The 24,208-nt window shown below is 48.8% G+C and overlaps 1 protein-coding gene across 3 annotated transcripts in view; it reads right to left on the bottom strand.

The window, feature by feature from the left end:
- Positions 1–24,208, bottom strand: part of LOC100115632 (MOXD1 homolog 2) — a 432,542-nt gene that overhangs the window by 4,103 nt on the left and 404,231 nt on the right. For all 3 annotated transcript variants that reach the window (XM_032595855.1, XM_016990123.2, XM_001600248.6), the window contains 5 exons: positions 7,774–7,980; positions 4,714–4,800; positions 3,482–3,664; positions 802–1,254; positions 18–208 (listed from right to left, as the gene is read on the bottom strand). In XM_032595855.1, coding sequence (XP_032451746.1) covers positions 18–208; positions 802–1,254; positions 3,482–3,664; positions 4,714–4,800; positions 7,774–7,980 — 1,121 coding nt within the window. The remainder of the gene's footprint in view (positions 1–17; positions 209–801; positions 1,255–3,481; positions 3,665–4,713; positions 4,801–7,773; positions 7,981–24,208) is intronic.

Genomic DNA, 24,208 nt, shown 5'->3' with positions numbered 1-24,208 from the left:
ACAGCGTTGTAACTTACTCAAGTTTATCGATGCCCAGGCTGTGTAGGACAGTGGGCAGAGCTGGCAGGGAGTAGCAGAGCGACAAATCGATCCTCGGGTAGTACAAAGCCGAGACTAGACAAGTTTCTTCCTTGGTCGTTAATCCACCGAGCGTGATCGTTTGCCTTGTCCGGGACGAGTAGGTGCATTCCGCGATCAAGTGGTCTCCCTGCAAACACAACAATGGGCCGCAAAACCCCGAGTGTTACTCTACGCTCGCAGAGTAGAAACTTTAAGCTTTTATGCGAACAGCGCAGGCGGAAAACTCGCGCTTCACGGTGGCGATCAGCATTACGCCAGCGCGATTTTAATAATAAAATATTATTGGGCTTACGACGCAGTAGTAGTATAGTAGGGAGAACATTCGGGAAATTCGCAAGGGACTTTCGAACTGATGTGGATTAGTACAGTTAGTCGAAAGTTGGATTCGAAATTGTTGGTTTGATAATAACTATTTCAGCGAAGTTTCGATCGCGCCGCATAGAGATTTCGAGCGCGGCTTTTAATCACATTTATTATATTACATTATATCAGCATCCGCGGAAATCCTGAAAGTCCATTAAATATTTTTATGCGATCCATTAGACTGATTGAAAAAGTCGCGTGGCAACTTTTTATTACAATAAATAATTTGCCTACGCGCGCTTACTTCATCATGATTAATACGCCGAGAGATGACAATTAAACCTTTTACAAACCGCGCGCTTCGGAGTTTATTATCGCTGAGTGCTGTTTTATTACAGTAAAATTTAAATAGCTTACCGGCAAAACCTTGGCGGGTCTCTGTAGTCTCCTGTATTCCTGATAGCTGGGGTCGTAGCTGGCGTCAGCGGCGATCGGCGGCATCTCCTTGCCGTCCCTGATTTGCCTCAGCCTAACTTTCTTGCCGAGCTGATGGGTGTGCATAATGACGGCGAAAACGTTGACGCCGCTGTCGGGTACAGTGTCGCCTGTGCACCTGGCGATGCAATGTCCCTCGGAGATGACCTCGGGCTGTCCCGGTGGAATGATGTGACGCCAGTTGGGGTCGATACCGACGCTCAGGACACCGGCGTCGTGAGTTCTCAGCTTGTCCGTGTAGAGCAGCTTAAGGCCCGAGTTGTCCGTGACGAAGTTGTCCAGCTGGGGATTGGAGTAGTGGGTCTCCAGCATGTAGAAGCGGGGCCCGTTGTACGGGTCCAGAGCATAGCCGGCCTCCGGCGGATAATTGAAGCCCTGAGGAGGAGACAGAAGACGACGCTGCTTTTATTGGCCTGCTCGACTCTGGTGGTCTTTGCGAGAGGGGGAGGACGAGTTTTTGGCTCGTAGAGACGTTCTTTTTTTTTCGTCAGAGAGGACAGAGTATAGAGGAGAAGAAGCAAGTGAGACGCTCCAATTACCGACACTGCGCTGTGGTTACCGTCAGGAGAGGGAAGGGGGAGTGATTTGTGGCTTGATTGGGGTTGTGTGTAATTTGGACTTTATGTGCATAAGAGGCGGTGTGCGCGGCTGATTGAATCGGCTTGATAAATCGTCATCCGCGAGGTGCTTGAAAAATGGGTAGCAGCAAGACGCCGCTGCGGCGCAGTCTCGTATTAGCATCGACATGACGTTACTCACTGCGCGGCCCTCGAGATCGGTAATTGGCGCTTCTCTCGCGTAGGCATATACCTGGCTATCAGAGCTGCATTCGCTTGACTCGCGCTGTAAGAGACACGGGCTTATTGAAATTGTGTCATCAACATCCCGGCGCTGTCCCCGATCTCGATATTGCTATATATACAGCTGCTGCAGCTGATTATGCTTCCTCGAATAACCGTTATATGAAGCATTGATTTTTCTCGAATTCGCGCTAAAACGGGCTGGCACACTCGCGAATTATACCCGTTACCCGAGACCCGTCATCGCGCAGTATAAAGTACACAAAGCTGATATTGTTACTCCCCGGTCGGTATAGCAAGAAGCGAGTCCCAGAGAGAGGGCAAAAAAATCACTCTCAACAAGGATGGCGACAAAAAGCCTCGCTCCCGTAAAAATAAATCGTCCTGCCATAAGCAGGGCGCGGGAAGGGACGGCGATCCGCAACTTAATCACCCAGTAGATAGAGAAATCTCGGCGAGCGATCGGGACGAGCGCACGACGACGAGGACGACGAAGAAGAGCAGGGGGGCGAGGCAAGAACACGAGGAGCCAAAGCGATCGGCAAGAAGAAGAGGAGTAGGAGGAGGACGCGCGCGTGCATGTGTAGATTGCACCTTCGCAGGGAGCTCACGTTTCGCGAGTCTCTCTCGCTTCGGTGGCAAGAGCGAGAGACAGGAGCAAAAGAGAGAGGGAGAACGGGTTTGCGGTCGACCGCCGCCACCGCTGCTGCTGCATTGGTATGCATTACGGCGCGAGGAGGATTATCGCCGCGGCGCTGAAGTTACACCCGCCGCCGCCGCCGAGGAGGACGACGACGTGTCTTTCGGAGGTTCTAAGGCGACTGCACTCGGACAGCGAGAGCCGAGCCGTTGAGCTCCGATATAGCAATGATAACGGAGACTAATGTCTCCGGCACGAGGGGATCGTTATTATTTGTTCGTAAATAATGCATCTCACTGCGGAGAGAGGTGTGGGCTATAAGTACGTCGAGAGAAGGCTTTAAATCGCTGCAGCGATGGAGAGGACAATCTAGCGTTAATAAACCTTTACGGCCCGCGCACCCGAGCGCCTTTGACGCGAGCTTCTAGCTCGGATTCGATAGATAGTTCGCGGCTTATCATATAACGCGGAGACACCATCAGGGAGAGGAGAGAGAGAGAGAGAGTGGCTTATGCGGAATTAAACGCTCCAACGCAAACACACTAAAGAGAGCTAAAGAGTCCCTCGCGACAGCGCAAACGAAGGAAAAAAGACCGGAGCAAAAAGCTCGCACGGCGCGCGTGCGACGAGAGTAAGCAGAAAAGAGAGATAAATTGGAGCAGCCACCGGCTGATACGCCACCGCGACGATGGAGGTATAATGGCGAATGAAGGATGATCGAGGTCGACACGATTCCTCGAGATCTCTTTTCACTGCCGCTGCTGCAGCGACGTTTTTATTTCGTCCCTGTCTGCGGGCTTCCGCTCTCCTTCTTTTTTCAATACCGTGCGAATCTCAATGCGACCCACTAGAGATTTTCCCGAAGAAACCCAGGGCGTCACGGATTTAGAGTGAAACAAAAGGCATGTCGAGCCTCTTTTATTTTTTGTCGCGCGGTGGATATCGCAAGCCCGAATTCTAGCTCGAGAGCCAATTGAGTCCTTCTCGCTATATAACGGTATATACTCATAGCACAGAAGTCAGAACCGATCGAACGTTTCGATTAGCCGAGCTGGAAATAGCACGTGAGAGATGCTAATTGGACTACACCACAGGAGCAGTCGAGGAAGAGAGAGAGAGAAAAAGAGTATATGCAGAGTACATGCATGATCGTGACACTGACCTCCGATCCAAGGTTCCAGGTCGCGGCGATGGTGTTGCACTGTGCGTGGAGCCAGTCCGTGGAGGAGCAGCTGGATCCGTTGGTCCTCTTGGCTTCGTTGAGCTTGGCCTCGTCGCCGCGACACTCGTAAAGGGTCATGTGGTGAAGGTACGCCAGGCTTCCGGGTTGGATAACGGGCTCGTACTGTTGGTCAGAATCGTATATATATATATGTATATATATATGTATGTACGGCTGGGATTTAAACGTATACAGCAATCGGCAGGCTAATGAGACAGCGGCTGTCTATATATAGGAGAGTCGCTTCAAGTTCAAGTGCATGCATTATTTATTTCGCGGGAGAGAGAGCTTTCGATAAAAAAGCAGCCTTGCGCATTCAATCGGCCGCCAATTTAATCACCGTTATAGGCCGTGGGATTGAAATATGTGTATTAAGGGACGTGAGCTCGCTCGGACCGGTGACTTTTCAATCTCCGCGCTACTATATACAGTTGGTGCGCCGTGTGCATAGGAAACGCCGGCTTTTCCTCGTAATTAGAATGATTATACGTGCGCGTGCGGGGGGACGTTGTAAATAATTTATTAGGCCGATCTCGCGAATAATTTCGCCGATAACAATGTGCGACAGTTGTATATACATAGTCGCTTGATGTATATAATGCAGTTTCACGGAATCGTTAATAAAGCCTTAATCGTCCGCCGGTGTGTAAACAACGAGCACTGCAGACCGTGCTTAAATCTCCCCCGACGAGCGTACACGCGGAATCCCGATAAATATTCATTCTAATCTGGAAAAAACTTTCCCGGCCGACGAGATAGCACGCACTCGGAAGCATTAAAAGTAACGTTCATCAGGCGGCCAATAAATTCGCGAAAAAATGCACTCGGTGCCGACTAAAGAAACTTTTCTATATACATATACGCCAGGCAGCATCGGCAAGTTCGCTCACGTAGTATTGAGTTTGCGCGGAAAAGGGCCGCTATGCACGGCAATGTATTCCGGTGCTGTACAAGCAGCTGTCCGAGACGAGCAGAAGGCCGGTCGGGAATTTCGATGGGTGTCCTGCGCGCGAGGTTGGTTCGTGAGCGAAATAAGCGGTTTTTTTTTTATTCATGCGGCAGATGACACGCTCTATCGGGAAAATTTCGTTGTATGCTTTTTGCCGCGTTGTAAACTAGAACTTGAGCGATGTGGGTGGGGAACCGATGGAAGTTTGAGAGACGGTGCTTACCCTGACGACGTGATGCTTGCGTGTGATCTTCGGCAGGCTGAAGACTCTGCACTGGAGAAGGGTATCCTGATCGTTGGGTAATCGAACCTGGAAAAAAGAAATTTGAATACGTTACAGTTGGTACATATATATTTTTGCATTTGTTGCTATAACAGCATGGCTATACAGAAGTTGAGGGACGATAATGAAATAAAAAGTACAGTAACCCCGTCTGGCGAGTGAAAGTTCCTCGCAGAAAATTCTCATCGATGTTCGCGGCCGAAGAGAACAAAAACTCTCCTCTCGGAGAACGCGACCACCAAATCCAATTACGTTCATTACTACCGCCGACGCACTTGACCGTAAGATGGCACAGTGTTGCACGAAAAACCGGCGCATTTCGAGAGAGTATCTGCAATAACGCAATCGGACCTCGCCGTGGGCGTAGGGCTATGTTCCCACGCGACCTTTCTTCACCGTCCGAAGACGCCGCGAGATATATGGGAGCGTCGCTCGTAAAGCGCGTGCGTGCGATATTGGCGAAGCGTCGACGCCGATGCTTCCAGACAAACATCGTAAATTTTATAACCGATTTCAGGAAGTAGCTGGTGCGCGCGTGTGTGTTGACCAGTCGCGAAAAGTTCTCGTCGCGTCAGCGGAAGGAAGAAGGGGGAACAGGATCATTCCCACGATTGGATTTTCTGCCGGGGCTGTAAAACACGACGCTTTTGTGGGAGGACTTTTCTCGGATTCGCGCGCGCGAGGCTTACGTAATATCGAGCGTGAGAATGTCCCTTCGGAAATTGCGAAATTCGCGGCTTCGTCTGTATATAATACAGCGAAGTGATCGCGTAAAAAGCTGCGCGCACACGACGCACCGCGTGACGTAACCGAGTTACACACACACACACACACACACACGCAAACACACGAGATGAAATTATGATCAGGCCAAGATACTTATCTCTCGTCGTTCTTTTTTCTCGGATTCATTAAAGCAATCCGAATACCTGCTTAATAACACGAATTCACAGAGGCGCGTTACAGCCGCGGCGTGTGTATAGCCCCTGCCGTATACGTCGCAATAATAACAAAAGGGAAGAAACGAGAGCATACCGACACGCAAAAACGCGATAAACCACACAAACACACACGTACGTATAATCCACAGAGCCCCAAGACACAGACGGCGGAGGAGAAAAGGCGTCGCCTAGCACTGCGCGCGCGTTTCTTTGTGCGCCGAGCTATATACGCTCGAAAAAAAAAAAAAAAAAAAAAAAAAAAAATATATATATATATATATATATATATATATATATATATATATATATATATATATATATATATATATATATATATATATACGTATATAAGACCGCAGGCGCACATACTTTCTCGCGCGAGCGCGGGCGCACGGCGCTATCTGCCGAGGCGTGGATTTTTATCGAGGCCGCCGCGGGCGGGCGCATTGTGCCCCGCCGAATTTACGACGTTATAAATCGAGAGCGTCGCCTGCGCCGCAAAAACTATTCGTTCATTAGCGTCGGGGGTGCGCTCTGTAGGTATATACATACAGCCGGCGGAAGCACACCGTGACCGGCGCTCTCGACCAGGTCGATGCTAATTCGGCCCGTGTAACAGGAAGTTGTAGACCGCGCGGTTGTACTTCGAGATAACGTTTACTCGCGCGCGGCGCGGCGGACGTGTGTTTTCGCGCGAGCGTCCGATGAATTTCACAGTATATAGGTATATATCGACGACGGACTAATTCGATTGCTCGAGCTTGCGGTTAGAGAAAAATCAAAAGCTCCGCGGACCGTTGATTATTTCGACGAACTTTCGATGGTTGGTGCAAATAAGCGGATGAAAATGTGACCTCGAACTTCTGGCTCGTTTGGGAGCAGACGAACGTTCGATATATCTAAGCACGCACACTGGTGGTTTAGATTAGCGGAATCAAGACTTTGGAAAATCGTAGCTTTCATTCGAAACGTCCGACGGATTTCAATTGAAAATAGCAGCGGCCGCAGCAGTGTGTATAGCTTTGATCGCTCGAGTCTTTCTCCAACTATTTCATCAATACTCCAGTTCTGCGCCCCAAAGTAAATGAAAACCGCTCGTGCATCGCTTTTTCCGCAGACATGCAGTGAATTCTCCAACTTTTCCGCAGCTCGTGTAAACCGAAAACGATGTGCATCAACCGCGAGGCAGGCGTTTAAATAAATGACTAGACCCCATATACTCGTACACGCGCACGCGCAAGATCCTCATCCCGAATTAACGTTGTGAATTTTGTATAAAATTAAGTTCAACGTCGCTTAATTTACCTTCCACGATTTAAAATTTCAGCGCGCACAGACTGGCTGTGTTGTATACACGTATGCGGCGCTTTTAATGCTGATACTCGAGTCCTTATAACGAGCGCGCAAGCCTGCGCGGCGGTATATATTTCATTTTGCGCGATTAACGAGAAAGTTATAATCAGCGGCGGCGGCGTTACATACACACGATATAGACGGGAAAATAAAAGCTCTCGACGACAGTATAACGAGGTTTGTTATTGCAGAATTATGAGCTCCGTTTGTTACGCAAAGGATTACGAGAGGACGATCGGATTAATTCTATATTGGACGTAACGCGAGCGAGAGACAACGACGACGAGGTTGATAATAATAATAACGAAGCCGGCAGCAGGCCGCGATATAGTCGTTAATTGGCGATGCCGCTGGAGGAGCTGGCGACGAAGCCCTGGCACTAATTAAAAGGTCCTAATTGTCTTTGTTCCCTGGCTCCTGCTGCTGCTGGAGGCGAAGCTAAAGCTTCGCGCCCCGCCAATGAATATTAACTCCGTCGCAGATTATAAGTATTGCGCCGTTATAACGCGATCGACTTGAAAACTACGCGTACACTCTCGTTAATTTTTCCCCCACACGACGCTCATCTTTAATTCATCTTGTATTTTTCTCCGCAGGACTTTGATCGAGGCTGCCTTGTAATAACCGCAATTCCTCATCAACGATTATCGGCCAAACGAGTCTCTGTGATGCAGCATCGGGATGAGGAAGAGAAAAAGAAACTCACCTGTGCATTGGACAGTTCCCACTCGTGAAGAACGGGCTCGGGCTCTTGTTTCCGGCCGAGTCCGCTGAAGCTGCGTCGCTGCTGGAAGTCGCGCTGCACAAGGTAAAGCGGTCGCGTGCCGCGAACCGCCCCCTCTGCCGGAAGCAGAGCCGCCGCCGAGGCTGGCTCGTCCACGTGATACTGCCAGATCACCTGCAGCGTGTCGTTCTGAAAAAGAGAAAGATACAGGAGCGTTAGATAAGCTACTACTTTTTTTTTCGTTATTGTCAGGGATTAATTGGGTCAACCACTCTGGTAATTGCATCCGGAACAAAGGGAGAGAGAGAGAGAGAGAGAGAGAGAGAGAGAGAGAGAGAGAGAGAAGGGTTGAACAGTTTTTGGAAAATAATTTTTTTCCCAACCGCGCTGTATTGTTTCGCGCGGCAAGAGTACTTTCATCAGAGCTGTAATTTGGTAATTTAGCACTCAGCTCTCGCGCGCGGAAATAGAGAGAGAGAGAGAGAGAGGGGGGAAGGGGAAAGAAGTACGGATGAAGCTAGTTTGATGCAGCACGAGCTGATCTCATTTTCCCCTTTGTTGAAATATTCTTCATCAGAATTCATCAGCCGGCATTTTAAAGTGCACTTTAACGTGGAAAACATTTTCCGATGGGAGTTCACAACATTATACGTCGCGTAATGCGATTCCGCGTCGTGTAATCAAGCGATACCTAGCGATGCAGCTGCAGCCCCGGCGTCAATATTTGCCCGCGTAAAACCTGCAGTGGCAGTGTATATTAGCAGTCGTCGTCGAGAAATCCTCTCGGCTGGCGAACCTGCGCGCAGAAATAATAACGAACCTCCCGCTCGAGTTTAGACGTGTAATTAGCGCCTTAATAAGGTAACTGTTATCGGGCAAAGTCCTGACCTAATTTCTCGCCGCCGGTAAACTGCAAATTGTTCTCTCCCTCTTTCTTTTTCCCGTCGACTCTTGCGCCGCGCGTCAATCGCCGGCGGAGCTGCCCGCCCGCGCATTCGAATCAAGCTGGCAAAAAAGAGGGAAGCGCGCGAAAGAAATTGCGAAACCGGATTTTCAGCCTCTCGTTCTCTGGACTGACAAAAGATATCAAAAGGAGGAAGAATATGTGCCGCCGCCGCCGCCGCTGCTGCTGCTGCCATAGCTGCGCCCCGAGAATATGAGAGACAAAAAGAGAAAGGGAGAGTCTAGGCCGGTTGACAATTACGCCGCTGCTGCTGCAGTTAAAAATGGGCGATTCGGCGAGCGACTTTCCAGCTCGCGCCGCGCGCGCTAATCGCCCAGGGAAGTCCCCGCCCTTTTCGCGGAAACGTGGATCTCCTGCAAATTGCAGCGGCAATGAAGTCTATTTCTCGCTCCCTTTCTCTCTTCCTCTCTCGCTGCTGACGTCCATGATTCACGCGAGATTAAGCTTAATACCGAGCGCCAGCCAGCCAGCCTGCCTGCAGACTTTTGTACTTTTATAAATATTCGGGGGGCGTCCGAAAACGGATGGCGGACAATTTTCAGGTCCGGTCGTCTGGAAAAAACCCCGGGAAATAGTAGTACGACGAAAGTTTGCGCTATGATTCATAGTCGAGAGCTGAATTATGCTCTAAATTACAGGGGAAGTGCGCCCATTAAGTAGTAACAGATCGAAACCGGCCAGACGCGTTTCGAACGACAATCCGTCGTGTCTTCTTTAAAATATTCGAACTCGATGTACAGTGTTTTTGTTGGAATACGCCGAAAATGTGTACACTTTATGCACGCACACACACAAGTACAGACACAGACATACAGTAGCAGTATCCTTATATTTGTCACATACTTCACGCATATTCCTGATATTTCAACAGTTTTTTTACCAGTATGAATTTCTATCTCGAGCTACTGATTGCTCCGCTGAAATATAGATGCGCAAGCGTGACCGTTTTGTCAAAAGTTCACGCAGGCGCGTATCGTTGAAAATCTCTGAATAAAGCAGCGGCTGCGATTTCAATCGAGAACAAAGCCGTCGTCGGAGAGCGCGCAATCGATTTTTCAACAACACTAGCGCACCGAGAGCGAGCTTTCCAGAAGTCGCGAGGAAAATTAAGCGCGGGTGTAATATACGGAAGTCGCGGATAATGAAAAATTAATAAAGAAATACCGAGTAGCAGCTCTCTCGCTTCTCGAAGGATCGCGGATTCATTACGATTTCACAAGGCTTTCGCCGGGCTGCAATCTTTTGATATGAAATTATAAAGGGGAAAGCGCACGGGCGAGAGGATAATCAAGACACCGCGCTGCTGCCGTCGCCGCCGCCGCCGCGGACAATGCGCTGATAATAGAACTTTGCAATTTCTTTCTCTCTCTCTGCCTTTCCTTTTTTCACTTTCGGACCTTGTGATATTACAGCCGGTGGGGATTTATCGGAAAGCAGATCTACGAACTCCGCGCGCGATATACGCTGGAATTAGATAGGAATACATATATAGCTCGCAGAGCCAATCCAATCGAGCCGACCCCAGTAGTATACAAGGCTTTAGCTATCGTGCAGTCAATAAACCGCTGCTGACTATGAAAGGATAATTCCTTGTTTTTATTTCTCCGCCGCCCCCACTGTACATGTATATATACACAGTCGTAAAAATCTCCGAAAATAGAATTGGCCTTTGTGTTTTCTCCATCTCGTTCCATTAGATTAATCAGATTCTCTAACTCGACAGTTGTGTCGAAATCGCTCGCGAGTGTAGTCGCAATAATTTAACCGTCGAATGGAAAGAGATTCGAGAAAAAAGGTCTAGCGTTCGCGTTGAATTTTCGCGTGCGCCGCGCGGGGAAGCTCAGCCGTAGGGTTCGTCGTCCGAGCTTGGATCGATGACAAACAAAAATATCAACGCCCAACCTTGCCAAAGACGAGGCTTTAAGCCGAGCGGTTTCTCGGCTTGCACAATGAACCCGTCGATGGATTTCTTCAGTCTATTTGATATTGCGAATGATAAGGGCGGCCAGCTCTACGTCCCGCACCTCTTTAATTATAAGCTCTTCGAGTCGCGCGATCGACTATGTTTTCTCAACGCCGGGAGGGAAACGCGACGCTTCGAGAGGATATTTGTATACTCGCGCGCAGTTTTTTCCCCTCATATTATGACGGAGAGACGCTTGAACTACTCAGAATATACATACAGGCAGAGTAATTACTTTTTTTCTATATTCAAAGAGAGCCAGCACGCACCGCGGAATCGATGACGCGTATACGTCTTTATACGCAGAGGTGCTTAATTTATCAAATAAAGTATCGCGATGGGGAAAAAACGGCCGATCCAATAGAGCGTAAAATGAGGCGGTTATTACGAGAGAGAGGGGGATATCGACAAAAAATAAAGCAACGCCGCTCGGTGTTGAGTTCGCGATGCTTATCGAGCGGTGATTTCACGCATAGTCCTCGGCAGCGTCGGGAATGTAAATTGCAATGACTCTGCGGTAATCTACGACGCCCTGGAAAAGACGCATCAAGAGACACCGACGTCCCTTACGTAGTATACTTTCAAAACAAAGCCCGCGAGACAGATGGTTGCTCGCGTACAAATAAACACGGAGAAGTCAATTACGCAGTGTACTAGTCGTCGAGTCACGAGTGCGCGTGTACGTATATATACCGCTATCCCTCTCTGGTTTTCCAATCAAATTTCTATATGACGCTCGAAGTAGTCTCGAGACAATAGGGGCATGCCGAGACCTTAGTCGGCGAGACTAGTGTAGATACGTACGTGTGTATACGTACAGAGACGCGATCGAACATAGACGAGTTATAGACGCTTGTTTGGATAACCGTAAAAGCTATTATCCCGACGAGATTATTTATTCCCCCTTTTTTCCACGTGCTCTCGCGAGCGTACGCATATATCTCATTAGTGTCGCAATTAGCTATTCCCATAGGTTATACACTGTCGATACAGTACACTGCACAGAGACGGTCGTCTCATATCCATTGCACTGCGTTCGTTCGAAGAGAAACCTCTCGTATCGATATATTCCTCCAATACAGTGTGTGGAGTGCGTTATATCCGAGGACTGCGCAGCCAGTCAGTCGAACGGTATATTACTCCTTCTCTCCCCCGTTTACCATTTCAATTCTACATCCAGCTGCATCTCTCTTCCTATCTCGGTCGCGGATCAATCCGTCCTCTGACGCGCGGATAGATGTATACACGGCTGCGCACTGCGCCGGTTCTTGAATCACGCCGCCGCAGATATAGAAGCGCACGGAGAGCTTCCTTACAGCATTGAAAGATAGGTGGATCGTTGGCCTTTGATCTTATTTCGATACACGGCGGCGCGCGAAAAGGAGGAAAACGGCCTGGCGGCGATCCAGTCCCGCGTGATTTGTTATGACTACGTGCGTAACAGAAAGGCACGTCGGCGCGATCTCTGTCATGTCGTCGGGCCCTTTGGCTGACAGTTTGGACCGACGACAAGAAATGGAATCATTCGCCACAGTTGAACTATGTATACTATATTTATAACGCCGCCTCTGCAAACTTTTTCGCGAGGCAATCACCGGTGCTGAAACTGCCGCACATGCAGCTGTATGTACGGGAAACATACGCCAGCGTCTAGCCTGTAAATTACTCGACCCCCGCAATAACTAACGCCGCTTACATACAAATTGAAATTTCCGCGTGTCCGAATCGATGATTTATGCGTCGGGGAGAGTGACGCCGGTGAATATACGTATACCACTAGAAGCGGCGATAATAACAATAACGGCGATTTTCCATGGCGCTGCGCCTCAAGAGCATAAAGCCGAGTGTCGGGTGCATAACTCAATTCATTAGTGTACACCCGTATGTGTACGAATGCGGCTTTTGGTGCCTGCGTGGCTCTCGGCGCGCGGCCAGTAGCGGCTCTCGATAAGACGATGAGTAATGAGCGCACGCGGATTTATAAAGCAGCGGCGTTTCGCGCGATAAGTCACCCGTTCGGACGCGTGATTTCTTCCGAGTACTCTCCAGCTGATTTATTAACGCGCGCTGCTGCCTCAGCACAAGTGTGTGTATAGCGTCTTGGAATTGCGGGGATGAGAGAGAAAAAGTTGATGAATTCATAAGCGTATTCTTATAGAGTATAATATTTAAATCGCGCGGTAAATCAGGCATACGTACTGCCGCGCGAAAATGTTTCAATTTCGCGTAAAACTAACAAATGACCTTAAAAGCCGCACGGTGTAGGGATTATACAACCGCACGACCAACCGCGCGCGAAATTCCCGCAGCGATTACTCATTCGGCAGTAGGCCGCTTGCGCAGTAGTGGTGTGTCCTTTGACAAAAAAGGTAAGCTCGCCGCGGCGGATAATCAAAACCATTAATTCCGCATCTATCTTGGACTCTCAGCCGATGTCCGCGCTTATATATTTTAGCGCATGAAGGCACTGCAGTGCGGGCACATATACACACCAGCGAACCGGTCTCTTTTCCCTCGGGGCCGAGAGGAGGCAAAAAGAAGCTTTTTATTCGCGCGCCGGCGCGCGAGGAATTCGCAAGAAAACGTCCGATTTCGAGCGAGATTAAATCGTCGCCGATACGTGTGGCCCGCTGCGACGGTGTGTGCGTATACAGAGCCGTAATTGAATTGCGCAATTGAGACGCCGCGTGTCTTCTAATTGAGCATTCCGCGTCTTTCGCCGCAGCAGGTGTGTGCGAGCGCTCGAAAATGAATGGTCGGTTGAATTTTTCAGATCCGAAGCCACGCACACGGGTGCTGTATGTGTGCTTTTGCGGGAATGCGACGAATCTTGCGCTCTTGGCGTGCATAATTGCGCCGAGATTTAAGCGCGCATCGCTGCTTTGAAAAAGAGTCGATCTCTCGGTTAATTCACGTGTCGCTCACGCCAGCTACATTGAACACCCTGAAGTGGCTCTCTCTCTCTTTCTCGGAGCTCGCACCGCAAATTTAAGAAGCAATCAAACGCGCGCGAGTCTCTCCTCTTCACTCTCTCGAGCCTCCGCGCGCGCCTCTAATCGTCAATCGGACCTCGTTAAATTTTAATTTCCCAGTAAGCCACCGGCTTCTCCTCGAGTGCTCCTCTCGCGGGGAAAAAAGCAGCCGAGGAAGAAAGGAAGGAAGGAAGGAAGGAAGGAAGGAGCCGAAGAAGAAAATGTATATACGCGCAAAATTCGATTACACTTTTTTTTCGAGCGGTGCTCTAGCGTTCTGTCGAGTTTATATCGGCTCTCTCTCTCTCTCTCTCTCTCTCTCTCTCTCTCTCTCTCTCCTTCGCCCCCGGCTTCTTTTCCAAAGAGCCCTCGAATTCTCAAACGACCGACTAATGCGACGATAAATCTCGCGAGTCTCTTTTCCTCGCGGCAGCCCATTCCGACCTTCTCCTTCTCTCGATTGTTCCGGCGGTATAAGCGGAGAGCAGAGAAAGAGAGAGAACGAGAGAGGGGGCGAGCTCTCACGGAAGCCTCTCTGGTAATGTACGAACTCCAGTGCGGAATACGATACGAGGAGAGGCAAAGTTCCTTTTTCCCTCCTCTCACAAGCTGCAGCAGCCCCTATATACGAGGGCTGCGCCCGAGTGCCGCCCCCGATGGTATTATGTATTTGCTTTGTTTTTACCCTTTCTCATCTAATTTTCCTGCAATTTATGTACACCCGGCTTGTATTTATACGCGCTCCTCTCGTTCGTTGATGAGCGTTTCGATTGATCCTGTCGTCGCGTATAATTTATCGCGTACATGGAATTAATCGCGCGTTCTCTATAGCCCTCTCTCTCTCTCTCTCTCTCTCTCTCTCTCGCGACCGCGACCGAGTCAGTCATGAATATTGTGTTTGCGTATACCTACACAAAGATAACCCGCCGCGGAAAAAGAAACGTTTCCATAACTATACAGCGGCTTATTGCGGTTAGCGGACATATTAGGCCGCCTTTGAGTCCAATTAATATGCGCGACTGCGGCTGTCGCATAAGCCGCGAATGCATAAATCACGAGCGCAATAAAAAACTTATGAAACGTCAGAGAGAGTATGAGAGAGAAAAAAGGGCGGCGTATGGAAATGCGTGAGTGTAAAGATGAAAAGTAGAGTATGTCGACCGGTGGGGGTATGGAGAGAAAAAATCTCTCGCGCGCGCGAGTGAGCGATACATATATCTTGGCGCACGTAGTTTAAAAAATTAAACGGGCAGCGCGCGGTAATTGAAGTGCCGACCCGATTTATCGAATTGCCGGAGGTATAGGTAAACATTGATATCGCTCGATTTCATAATAATTGCAATTGACAGCGTTTTGAAATCAGCGCTGAAAAGATTCCCTCGGGAATTTTCTCTCCTCATATTTCCGAACTCAACGGCGTCGTCTCATTGAGCTTAATATACGCGCGAGGCGTAGGTACGTATACGAGAGTCGAATCTACAAAGCAATTTTTCCTCAATACTCCAGGGCCACACTCTATTCTCTCTACCTGCTCCTGAATACCTAAGAACGTCGGGTACGCGAACGCGCGTATTTCGAGAGGGTAAAAAAGAGAGAGGCAGCACGCCCCAATAGAATTGACCCAGTGAGAAGATATTCCGCACCGACGCTATCGCATTCACGAGGAGCGCGCGGAGCTCCGGCGTGTGCGCGAAGAAAAGAATATATCCGGATGCAAGCGTACTCGTAGGTATATATAGGATTCCCGCTTGGGTATAGGGTGTACACCCGGACAAGGCGGCGGCGGCGAGTGAAGATTTTCGGGGAAATCGCGTATTCAGGACTGGCCGCTCCTTAACCCATCCAATTCGGCTGCAGCAGCTCAGCCAATTGTCCCGTATGAAATGAACTCGATGGGGCTACGGGACCGATGATCAAGGCTCTCCTCCGGGCCGATTATCGAGATATGCCGGGAACGGGATCTACGTGACTGTACTTCAATTACCCTCCGCTCTCTCTCTCTCTCTCTCTCTCTCTCTCTCTCTCTCTCTCTCTCTCTCTCTCTCTCTCTCTCTCTCTCTCTCTCTGTGGGTGTATAGGGGCGAGGGTACGCGGGAGTGGGCGAAAATCGAATTTAGCAGTCTAAGGTCAACTGCGAGTCGTTATCGGCAGGTGTGCGCGTGCGCTCGAGGGATTAGAATTGAAAAGTTCTCGGACACGTCTCGTATATAGCCAAACGTGTGTGCATTGCGCTCTTGTTCGATTGGATCTTTACGGCCGACAGGATGAGGCGATTTTTCGGAAGATGATCGGATATAGTGGTTCAGCGGAGAGAAATTTGGCTGAGAGCGAGAATGGTTTCATAAGCGAGTTATATTTGAATTGAGCGCTTCCGAGCAAAGCTCCGATGATTTCCAAACTGTTGATTTAGCCCAAATTGGATCAGATGTACGTGTATGCATCCAGCGTATATAATAATCACAGAGGATGAGAGCGTGAGTTGGAAATTTCGGCCGTTCTTACCGGATATCGCGGACTCGATTCTTCCGCGCGATTGGCCCATTATTCCACTCGCCTAATCTCCTCGCACACTACTCCCGCTTAATCGAATCGAATCATCAGTTATTGCGCGCATGTATATGTATTCCGCGCTACTCAGCTCGTCGCGACGAACCGTCAAACGTGACCAGCGTCGAGGGCACGTTCCGCGTGCACACCTGCAGCTTTATATATATATATATGTATATATATATATATATATATATATATATATATATATATATATATGTAAGGCCACTGCTCAAGGAAATTCACTGGAGTGGAGTTTTGGGTTAGAAATCAACACTTGTATGATGTAGTATAAACAACTGTTTTTAACAATATGGACAAATTAGTAAAGGCTAAAAATATTACGTATAGACTTAAGACTAACCTGAATCTATACAATTGCCGATAGCAAACCTTTTAGTATATCAGTTTCAATAACCTCACTTATAACGATCCTAACGGCTCAGAGTCTTATTACATACTGGCTCTCACTCACATGTCAACAAGTGACAAAGCCAAGCTTGGTAACCCACAAGCTTACATACATATGTATATGTATATGTATATATATACACACACACACACACACACACACACACATATATATATATATATATATATATATATATATATATATATAGAGAGAGAGAGAGAGAGAGAGAGAGAGAGAGTCGTGGAGCGTCGTCGCAAAGTTGTACAATAAGGACGTTAAGCGATTAGACGCTTGAAGGTAAGGGGACCGCATTGTGAGTCCAACGAGAGGAGGACATTCGGAACTCGCTCGGCGAATTATGGCGATTCCGGGCCAGTCGCAGGAAGGATGAACTCGCGCGCTTGCGAGGGAAGTTCTCTATTATCGGAATGAACTTGCCGGATCGATCATCCCTCCTGGCCCCGTTTCCAGAGGCAGAGGGAGGGCGAGATTCTAAGCTCTCGGCTTTCGTTTTCTCTTTCCCTTGCGCCAATCAGATCCCATTGTTTATGAGTGATTGCAGTAGCAGCGCGCGCCGCCGTCGCCACTGTTGACCTAATCGATGGAAGAGGGATTCTCCGATCGGATTCCTTTATTTTGGCACAATGCAGCCCCAACACGCTCGCAATCAAGCTGAACGCCTCGAGCAATTACTCAAAAGGTCTGCAGACGTTGGCTCTTTCCGACTGCGTTTTTTTTTTCACCGCCGACCCAATGATGCAGTTGTCACAGACGCTATTCAGCCGCTTTAAGTACATGCAGAGAGAGAGAGAGAGAGAGAGAGAGAACGACGCTTTTAGCGTAAACAGCGCTGGCTCTCGCGAGTCAGCGCATACGACGTATCGTCAATAATCACCAGAAAACTTAATTAGTTCCCTTCCCATCGATAATTGTCGCCGCCGCGTTTCCGCGCGGTAACGAGATACTCTCCCGCTTCTTTTGCGGCGTAGGAAACTTTCTAGCATCAGCCTGTGCTCGCGCGCGCGAAGCGGCCGTGTTTTTTGCTCGCCGAGTTGCGCAATCTCCGCGAAAAATCGTTTACATTCAGGGTTTTTGCTCGCACGAGATTCCCCAACGCGTGCGGAGAGATTACGAGAGACGGCGGCGGCGGTTGATGCAAATTGCGACGGCGGTTTAAACGCCGTTTCAGCAGCTCCATATATTCGTGAGTATTTGTTTTAAGTTGGGAACATTCCGGTCTATGTACACAAACAACCGCGGCTGGATATTACTTCGCAGTTCGTCCCTCACGACGCGTTACATGTACGCTCGACTATACTATGTATAACGTTAAAAGAAGGGGCTGTTGCAGAGTTGCGCGAACGAAAACGCGAGAGCTGTTTCGGATGACTGCTCGACTGCGAAACACGCGTTATTATCGCGAGCATTAAGAGCTTTACAGTGCGGAGAGCGATGAGTCGCCTTTTCTGTACATCGCGCGCGCATATAAACTCATTTGAGCGACCTGCCAAAAGAAGGGGGGTATATGTATAAAGAAGTGGAGAGGAAAAAATGAGCAACGTTGCGTTTGCATTTTTCAGGTTGTACGCGTGCAGTTGCCAGCCGCCGGCAACTTTTGCTCTCGCTATACGCGAGCTTATTAAAAATTCAGCTGACTGAAGCCGCGGTAAATATTGACGCTGTAAGCGAAGCTCGCGCGCTGTGTGAGCCAGTCAGCTCGGTGTCAATAAAATATTCGTTGGAAAAGAGTTGTGCGCGCTCGGCGCTTATAAAAACTATCCTCGCGAGCGCGCGCGTTGTGTCTCGACGCCCTTTTCGCCGAGAGAGAAAGAGTATGTATATATACACATGGAGGAAAAACTCCGCGGCAGCAGTTTCTTTGTGACATGAAAGAGCGTATTGTTTTTGCGAACCGTTCGAGTTAAAACTATCTCGCTCTCGCTCTACGCGCGATGTATATTTAAATTACTTTGCTTACGTAAGCAACCGCATACCTACGCTCTGTTCGAGAGAGAGATAGCTGCGAGAGAAAAAAGGTATAAGTAACTTTTTCACTCATTGGTGTATTCTCGAACGAATAAAAATAATCCCGCAGAGGAGTTTGAAAAAAAACGACAGACACAAATAGGCGAGCGACTACTCTGCGTCGTATCTCCGTGTATGCGCGAAAAATGCATAAATCATGTTATTCGCTCGCGGGGTAAAAAGCTGAGCTTTCGCCGCCACTTATTTAAAGCCCATTCGTAATTGTATCTGACCAAGAGGGGAATAAGACATCGTAAATACAGCAAAAATGCCATTAAACTAATGGCAGGCTTTAGCTTGTACACACGCGGCTTGGAAAGCTTGCGCATATACAGTACGTTTGATATCGACCAATCGCGCGAGCGTGGGAGATATGCACAAAAGAAATCCGTTATCGCGGTGCGGAGATATCGCGCGCAAAGGGGGTAAATATATGTACACACGTAAGTTGAGGTACATGTATAAAAGGGGTAGTTCAGGTGAATCGTCGTCGGCGCTTGGAATAATTTTCTTATGGTTCACCGCGAGAGTCTAGCCTCTTTTCTCTGAACGATATACCGCAGTGGCTATGCAAGCGCGTGCTTTATGACCCTTAATTCGACTTAGAAACGGTGATTTAAGGCCGAGAGAGAAAGAGTTTTATATGCGCCGTTTAAATGCTAACATTTTTCCAAACTAACTTTCCTCCTAAGTTCCTCACTACGTGCTGTGCTGTGTTATGTGTGTGTGTGTGTGTGTGTGTGTGTGTGTACGATATATCGTGCCCAGCGTGTGTTTGCACTGCAGCGAGTTTCTTTCGCCCCTGCAGAACTATGTATTTTTATCCTACTCTCTTCGCAATTACAGGCAGCGCTAGTACTTTGAGGGCGGCTCTGATGATAAAGAAAGAAAGCAGTCATCCGGCAAAAGAGCGCGCATTAAAGTAATAGCCCCGTGTACAGAGAAGTAAATGTCCGGTTCTGTCGACGATTTGCCGTGACGCGAGTTTGTATTTATAATTCGCGCTCGAGATTGATCCATACGCAGCTATAGCATAGTATAGTAGCGCACAAGTTGACAACAGCCTGTATTTTTTTCCGTTGTTTCGGGTCGCGCGCGCTTTCGTTATTCAAACAATCCAAGCCGCATTGTCGTTTATCTTATGGAAGTTGTTTAAAGCAGCACGCGCGTATGAACAATTCAAACTCGTTAACAATTCACGAGGCTTTATTGTCACGTGATTTACAGTACTTTTATATAAGAGCTTGCATATCCGAGCCAACGAGATAATCAACGCGCGGTTGGCTTTTATAGTAATAATAGAGGTAACAGCACTCCGGAGCAGAAAAGCACGAAGGGATAAAAAATTCAATTATCGAAATAATACTTGCGCGCGAACGTCTGAACCATTATACACGCGTCGAGTCCATTTGAAATTTCTAATATTTAACGAACAATCCAGCGCGTTCCATTCGGAGAGAGCTTACAGTGCATCGATGCAGCGGCAGCAGCAGAAACCGGGGAACGTCGAGCGCAATGCGCGCAGCTCTCGGTATCCATCTGGTCACGTGCACGCCTAGCCGGCTTCAAGTATGTACTTAGTTATCAAGTAAACTCAAAGCAAACTCGACGGCTAGATCCGCCCACGATGCCGCCGCTGCTCTTGTCGTATACTCGACTGGTGCTGCTGCAGCAGCGCAGATCTCTCGTGTAAATTTCATGATGACAAGGGCGTAAGACTTTTGCAAACAGCGAGATAAGTCCGCAGCCCCGGAGCGGGCGCATCGAGAGCTGAATTTCGTTCGATAAGCTGGAATCGAGCTGTTTTTAACACAGTATATAAAGAGAGAGGCCGATCGGTCGTAAAATGCGTGGCGCGCATTATTCGAAATCAATTTTCGATCGACGAGACAAAGAGATATACTTCTCCAAATGGGAAAAGAAGAGCGAGTAATCGTCTCTCCATCAACGGCTGCTATGGAGTCAATAATGGGCGCGTCGAAAATTTTTGAATCGGCGAAACGGCTCTTTAGCCTCGGCAAAAACCGCAAGCGCATGAGAGCAAAAAGAGCGAGCCGCGTTACATTCGAGGCCGAAACAAAACTCGATCAAATATTGAATCTCATTCGCCGATTACTATGTAGCTCACTGCAGCGTGTCGATAACGAGTTTTCAACGACATATCGCGTTCGTGCTGGCCAAATTCAATCGAGAGCGCGCTATATCTTAATTTTTGGACGTTAAACGCGCGTTTGAACTCGTTAAAAAAAGTAGAGAGCCTCCGAGGGTCCTCGAGCAAAAGCTCGTGAATCTCCTCATTGAATAAAAACGAAAAGCGACGAGTCAGTTTTGCTGGAAAAACAATGACAAAACAAGACACACTCCATAAAGAAGAGGATAAAAAAGCTTCTCTGCGTATGCATAACTCGAGCTCAGCCAATCTTCAGCGGGCTGCAAAGGTATACGCACGCTGTATGGCGTGCAGCCTCGAAATAAAAAGGAAAGCCACAACGAGAGTGGGAGAGTCAGGCTACTGTGTGCCGCACACGGATCGATGGCCGCGCAGAATTCAGCGCGCGCGCGCTGCAGCGTAATTCGCGACGGCGGCGGTTAATGCCCCGGCGCGCCGAAAGGCGCCGCTTTTGTGTCCTACGACGACGACTTTACGCAGTGAAATCGACTGCTCATAAGTCGCGTTATGAATTTATGCGTCTGCTGTTGTGTGTGTGTGTGCATGTGTGTGTACACGTGGCCAGTCGCGAAGGCGGTCTCTCTCTCTCTCTCTCTCTCTCTCTCTCTCTCTCTCTCTCTCTTTCCCTCTCTCTCTCCGTCTCGATACGCTATTAATAGTATGGCCGTATACGTTTAGCGTTTCTTCTGCGGTCATTTAAAATGCACTTACGTGGCTATCCCGATGATGTTAAAAGCGGAGTATGGCGATACTTTGCTCGCCGCACATCTTACCGCGAGGCAACTCACGCCGCGGTCTATTTCCAGTAGCGATACAATGTATAATGAAAGCCCGCCTATATGTCCAGAAAACGTATAGCCATATATCAAATCGCCAGCGCTCTTGCTCCCCTCGTTATTCCTATATCTGTATGTATCTGTCGCGGAGCCGATGCTTCTTTCCGCGCCGCGGCCGTTCATTTGTCCATCTCGCGACTGTCTTTCCCCCCTTCCCTCTTCTCTATACGCTTGACGTAATGACTCTTGGCTGCGTCTATAGAGTCTCTTTCCGCCGCCCACCCTATAACGAAATCCACTGAATTATTCCTCCTTCCGCGTATCCCCCCGCGCACCTCGTCTCTGTGTATATCGTTGACGGAACGATATTCCGCCTCCCGTAATTGCCCACCGCCGTCGGTCTGTGTGTGCAGCTCCGATGCACACGCATCGCAAGTGCTCGATCGATTCCTCGCTTTCTCTATCTCTCTCTCCGTTACGCGGTAGACAGTGTGTGCAAGTATTATAAACCAGAAGAGCCGCAGAGAGAGAGAGAGAGAGAGAGAGAGAGAGAGAGAGAGAGAGAGAGAGAGAGAGAGAGAGAGAGAGAGAGAGAGAGGTATAAACCGCGGACTATATACGCACGCGCTAGGGCACAGCGTGCGGGGGGCAGTTTACAGTACGTACGCCGGGAGCAATCGAACTTGTCGACTCGCTGCAGCGAGTGTACATATGCAGAGTCCGAAGGTAGTCCGCCTCGATGACGAGGACAACAACACGATGGAAGTCGAGGGGGAGACGACCTGGTTAGTCGCAAATTAGCGTGGTCCCGATGCACCGGCTTATCGCCATATAGCTGCATGCACGCCATCGGCGCGACTACTCCAGCTCGTGACGACTCCGGTGTCACGGTATATACCGCCGCTCGAGTAGTTGTCTCTAATATAAGCAAAGCCGTTCGTGAGCAGCTGTTTGTCCGCGATCGCATGCCGAGAGTGAGCGGTGTCTATGTGCGGCGTATTTTTTTCGCTTTCGTTACTCTGGTACTGCACGTTGTGTGTAGTCCCGCGGAATGTTGCACGCGGGAAACATGTCATCTATCGCATGTTTTATTCAAGTCTATCTCTGCGGTCTGGCGTCTCTCGTGGGTATGATATACCCGCGCGAGCCTCGATGGGAGTTTAGTGGGACACGTGATACAACTGCTATATGCCGCTGGTTATTATTATTGTTCTTTTAAATCATAACTCTCCGCGGTGTAATCAGCCTCCTGACGAAATGATCATTGTTTTGCTAGTATAAATTTTTAAGAAAGAAAAAATCAGATGGATAGGCGCTTTTCGAACACAAGCAATCACGCTCTGTCGTATTTGTTTTCTTCGACTCATTGACCCAACAAAACAATGCGACCGTTATCGCGCCGCTGTTACGCTTGTGGTTCATGCCTACATTAACACAAACATACACACACACACACACACACACACGAGGCGAGCACGGTGTATATGTCGTATAAGGTCGTTCATTCCCATTTAAGCTATGAGAAAGCCCGGCCGGCCGTGACCGGTCACGAGTATCAACGACTTTATACAATATAGGTCAGCCTAGTCAATTGAACGAATCATTGCGATAGCGCGACGACGATGCTTAACAGGTACAATAGGTTACTTAATCGCGCATCCTATTTGCGGCTTCCATCTGTACAATCTAGCAATTTGCATTGTGATTCCGTATAGGTATTCTAGCAACGCGCGCCGCATTGACTATCGTGGAAATTAACAACGCATTTTTTGCGCGCGCTACTGACACTGTCGATGCGGTGAGTGTAAGCATCCGAGATTCGATGAATCGAGCGCGGAGCTTTGATCGTGTACCGCTCCAACGCAAGCCGAGTGAAAATTAATTCCCTCTTCCCGGAAATTGAAAACTCCCCCGAAAATCGCAATCCAGCGATAAGACCGTCAAACAAAATCGTCCGCAATACACGCAGACCGCCGCAACGATCCGCCCTCGAGATAATCCGGGCAGCGCCCCTTATCCTCCCGAAAGTAGGGGGGAGGGGATCGAATTCGACGGTATAAAACCGAATACGCGTGCGGCCGATATATAGGAACGATCCTGCAGAGCTCCATATTGGAGCTATCTTAATGACGCTTATATTGTCCTGATGAATTGGTATGGGCGCGCGACTTTCGTGCGGCCGCGATACCGATCTCCGACAATTGTCCCGATAAATTGCCGGGAATTACTCACTCGGCTATCTTCCAGAGAGCGCTTCGCGTTGTATCCTCCGGCTTTTGTCTCTTCCTGCGCCGTTGCTATAACGTTTCTTTTTTTAAATTGTTTTAAATTGAAGGCGTCACGCCGCTCTCGATGCGAATTTCCTCGAACTTATTCTCGGCCGTGAGTGTTATGCCGTTTCTGCTGCCTCAGCGAGTGTGGGAATTGGGATTTATCGCGCGATTTTTATCTTTGACGCACTCCCGCGGTTATAACAGTGAGCCGCCCGCAGCGATGACTCTATTAATCGCACTGTTGGCGAATGAGTCGTCGTTGCGTGAAGATAAAATTCGTTATATCTTAAATTCGATGTGAAGCGAGAATTACGT

The sequence above is a fragment of the Nasonia vitripennis genome, chromosome 1 (genome assembly GCF_009193385.2).
Source record: "Nasonia vitripennis strain AsymCx chromosome 1, Nvit_psr_1.1, whole genome shotgun sequence".
In the NCBI taxonomy this organism is placed as follows: Eukaryota; Metazoa; Arthropoda; class Insecta; order Hymenoptera; family Pteromalidae; genus Nasonia; species Nasonia vitripennis.
Note: the sequence above shows the minus strand (reverse complement) of the source record. Positions and strands in the feature narration are given on the sequence as shown.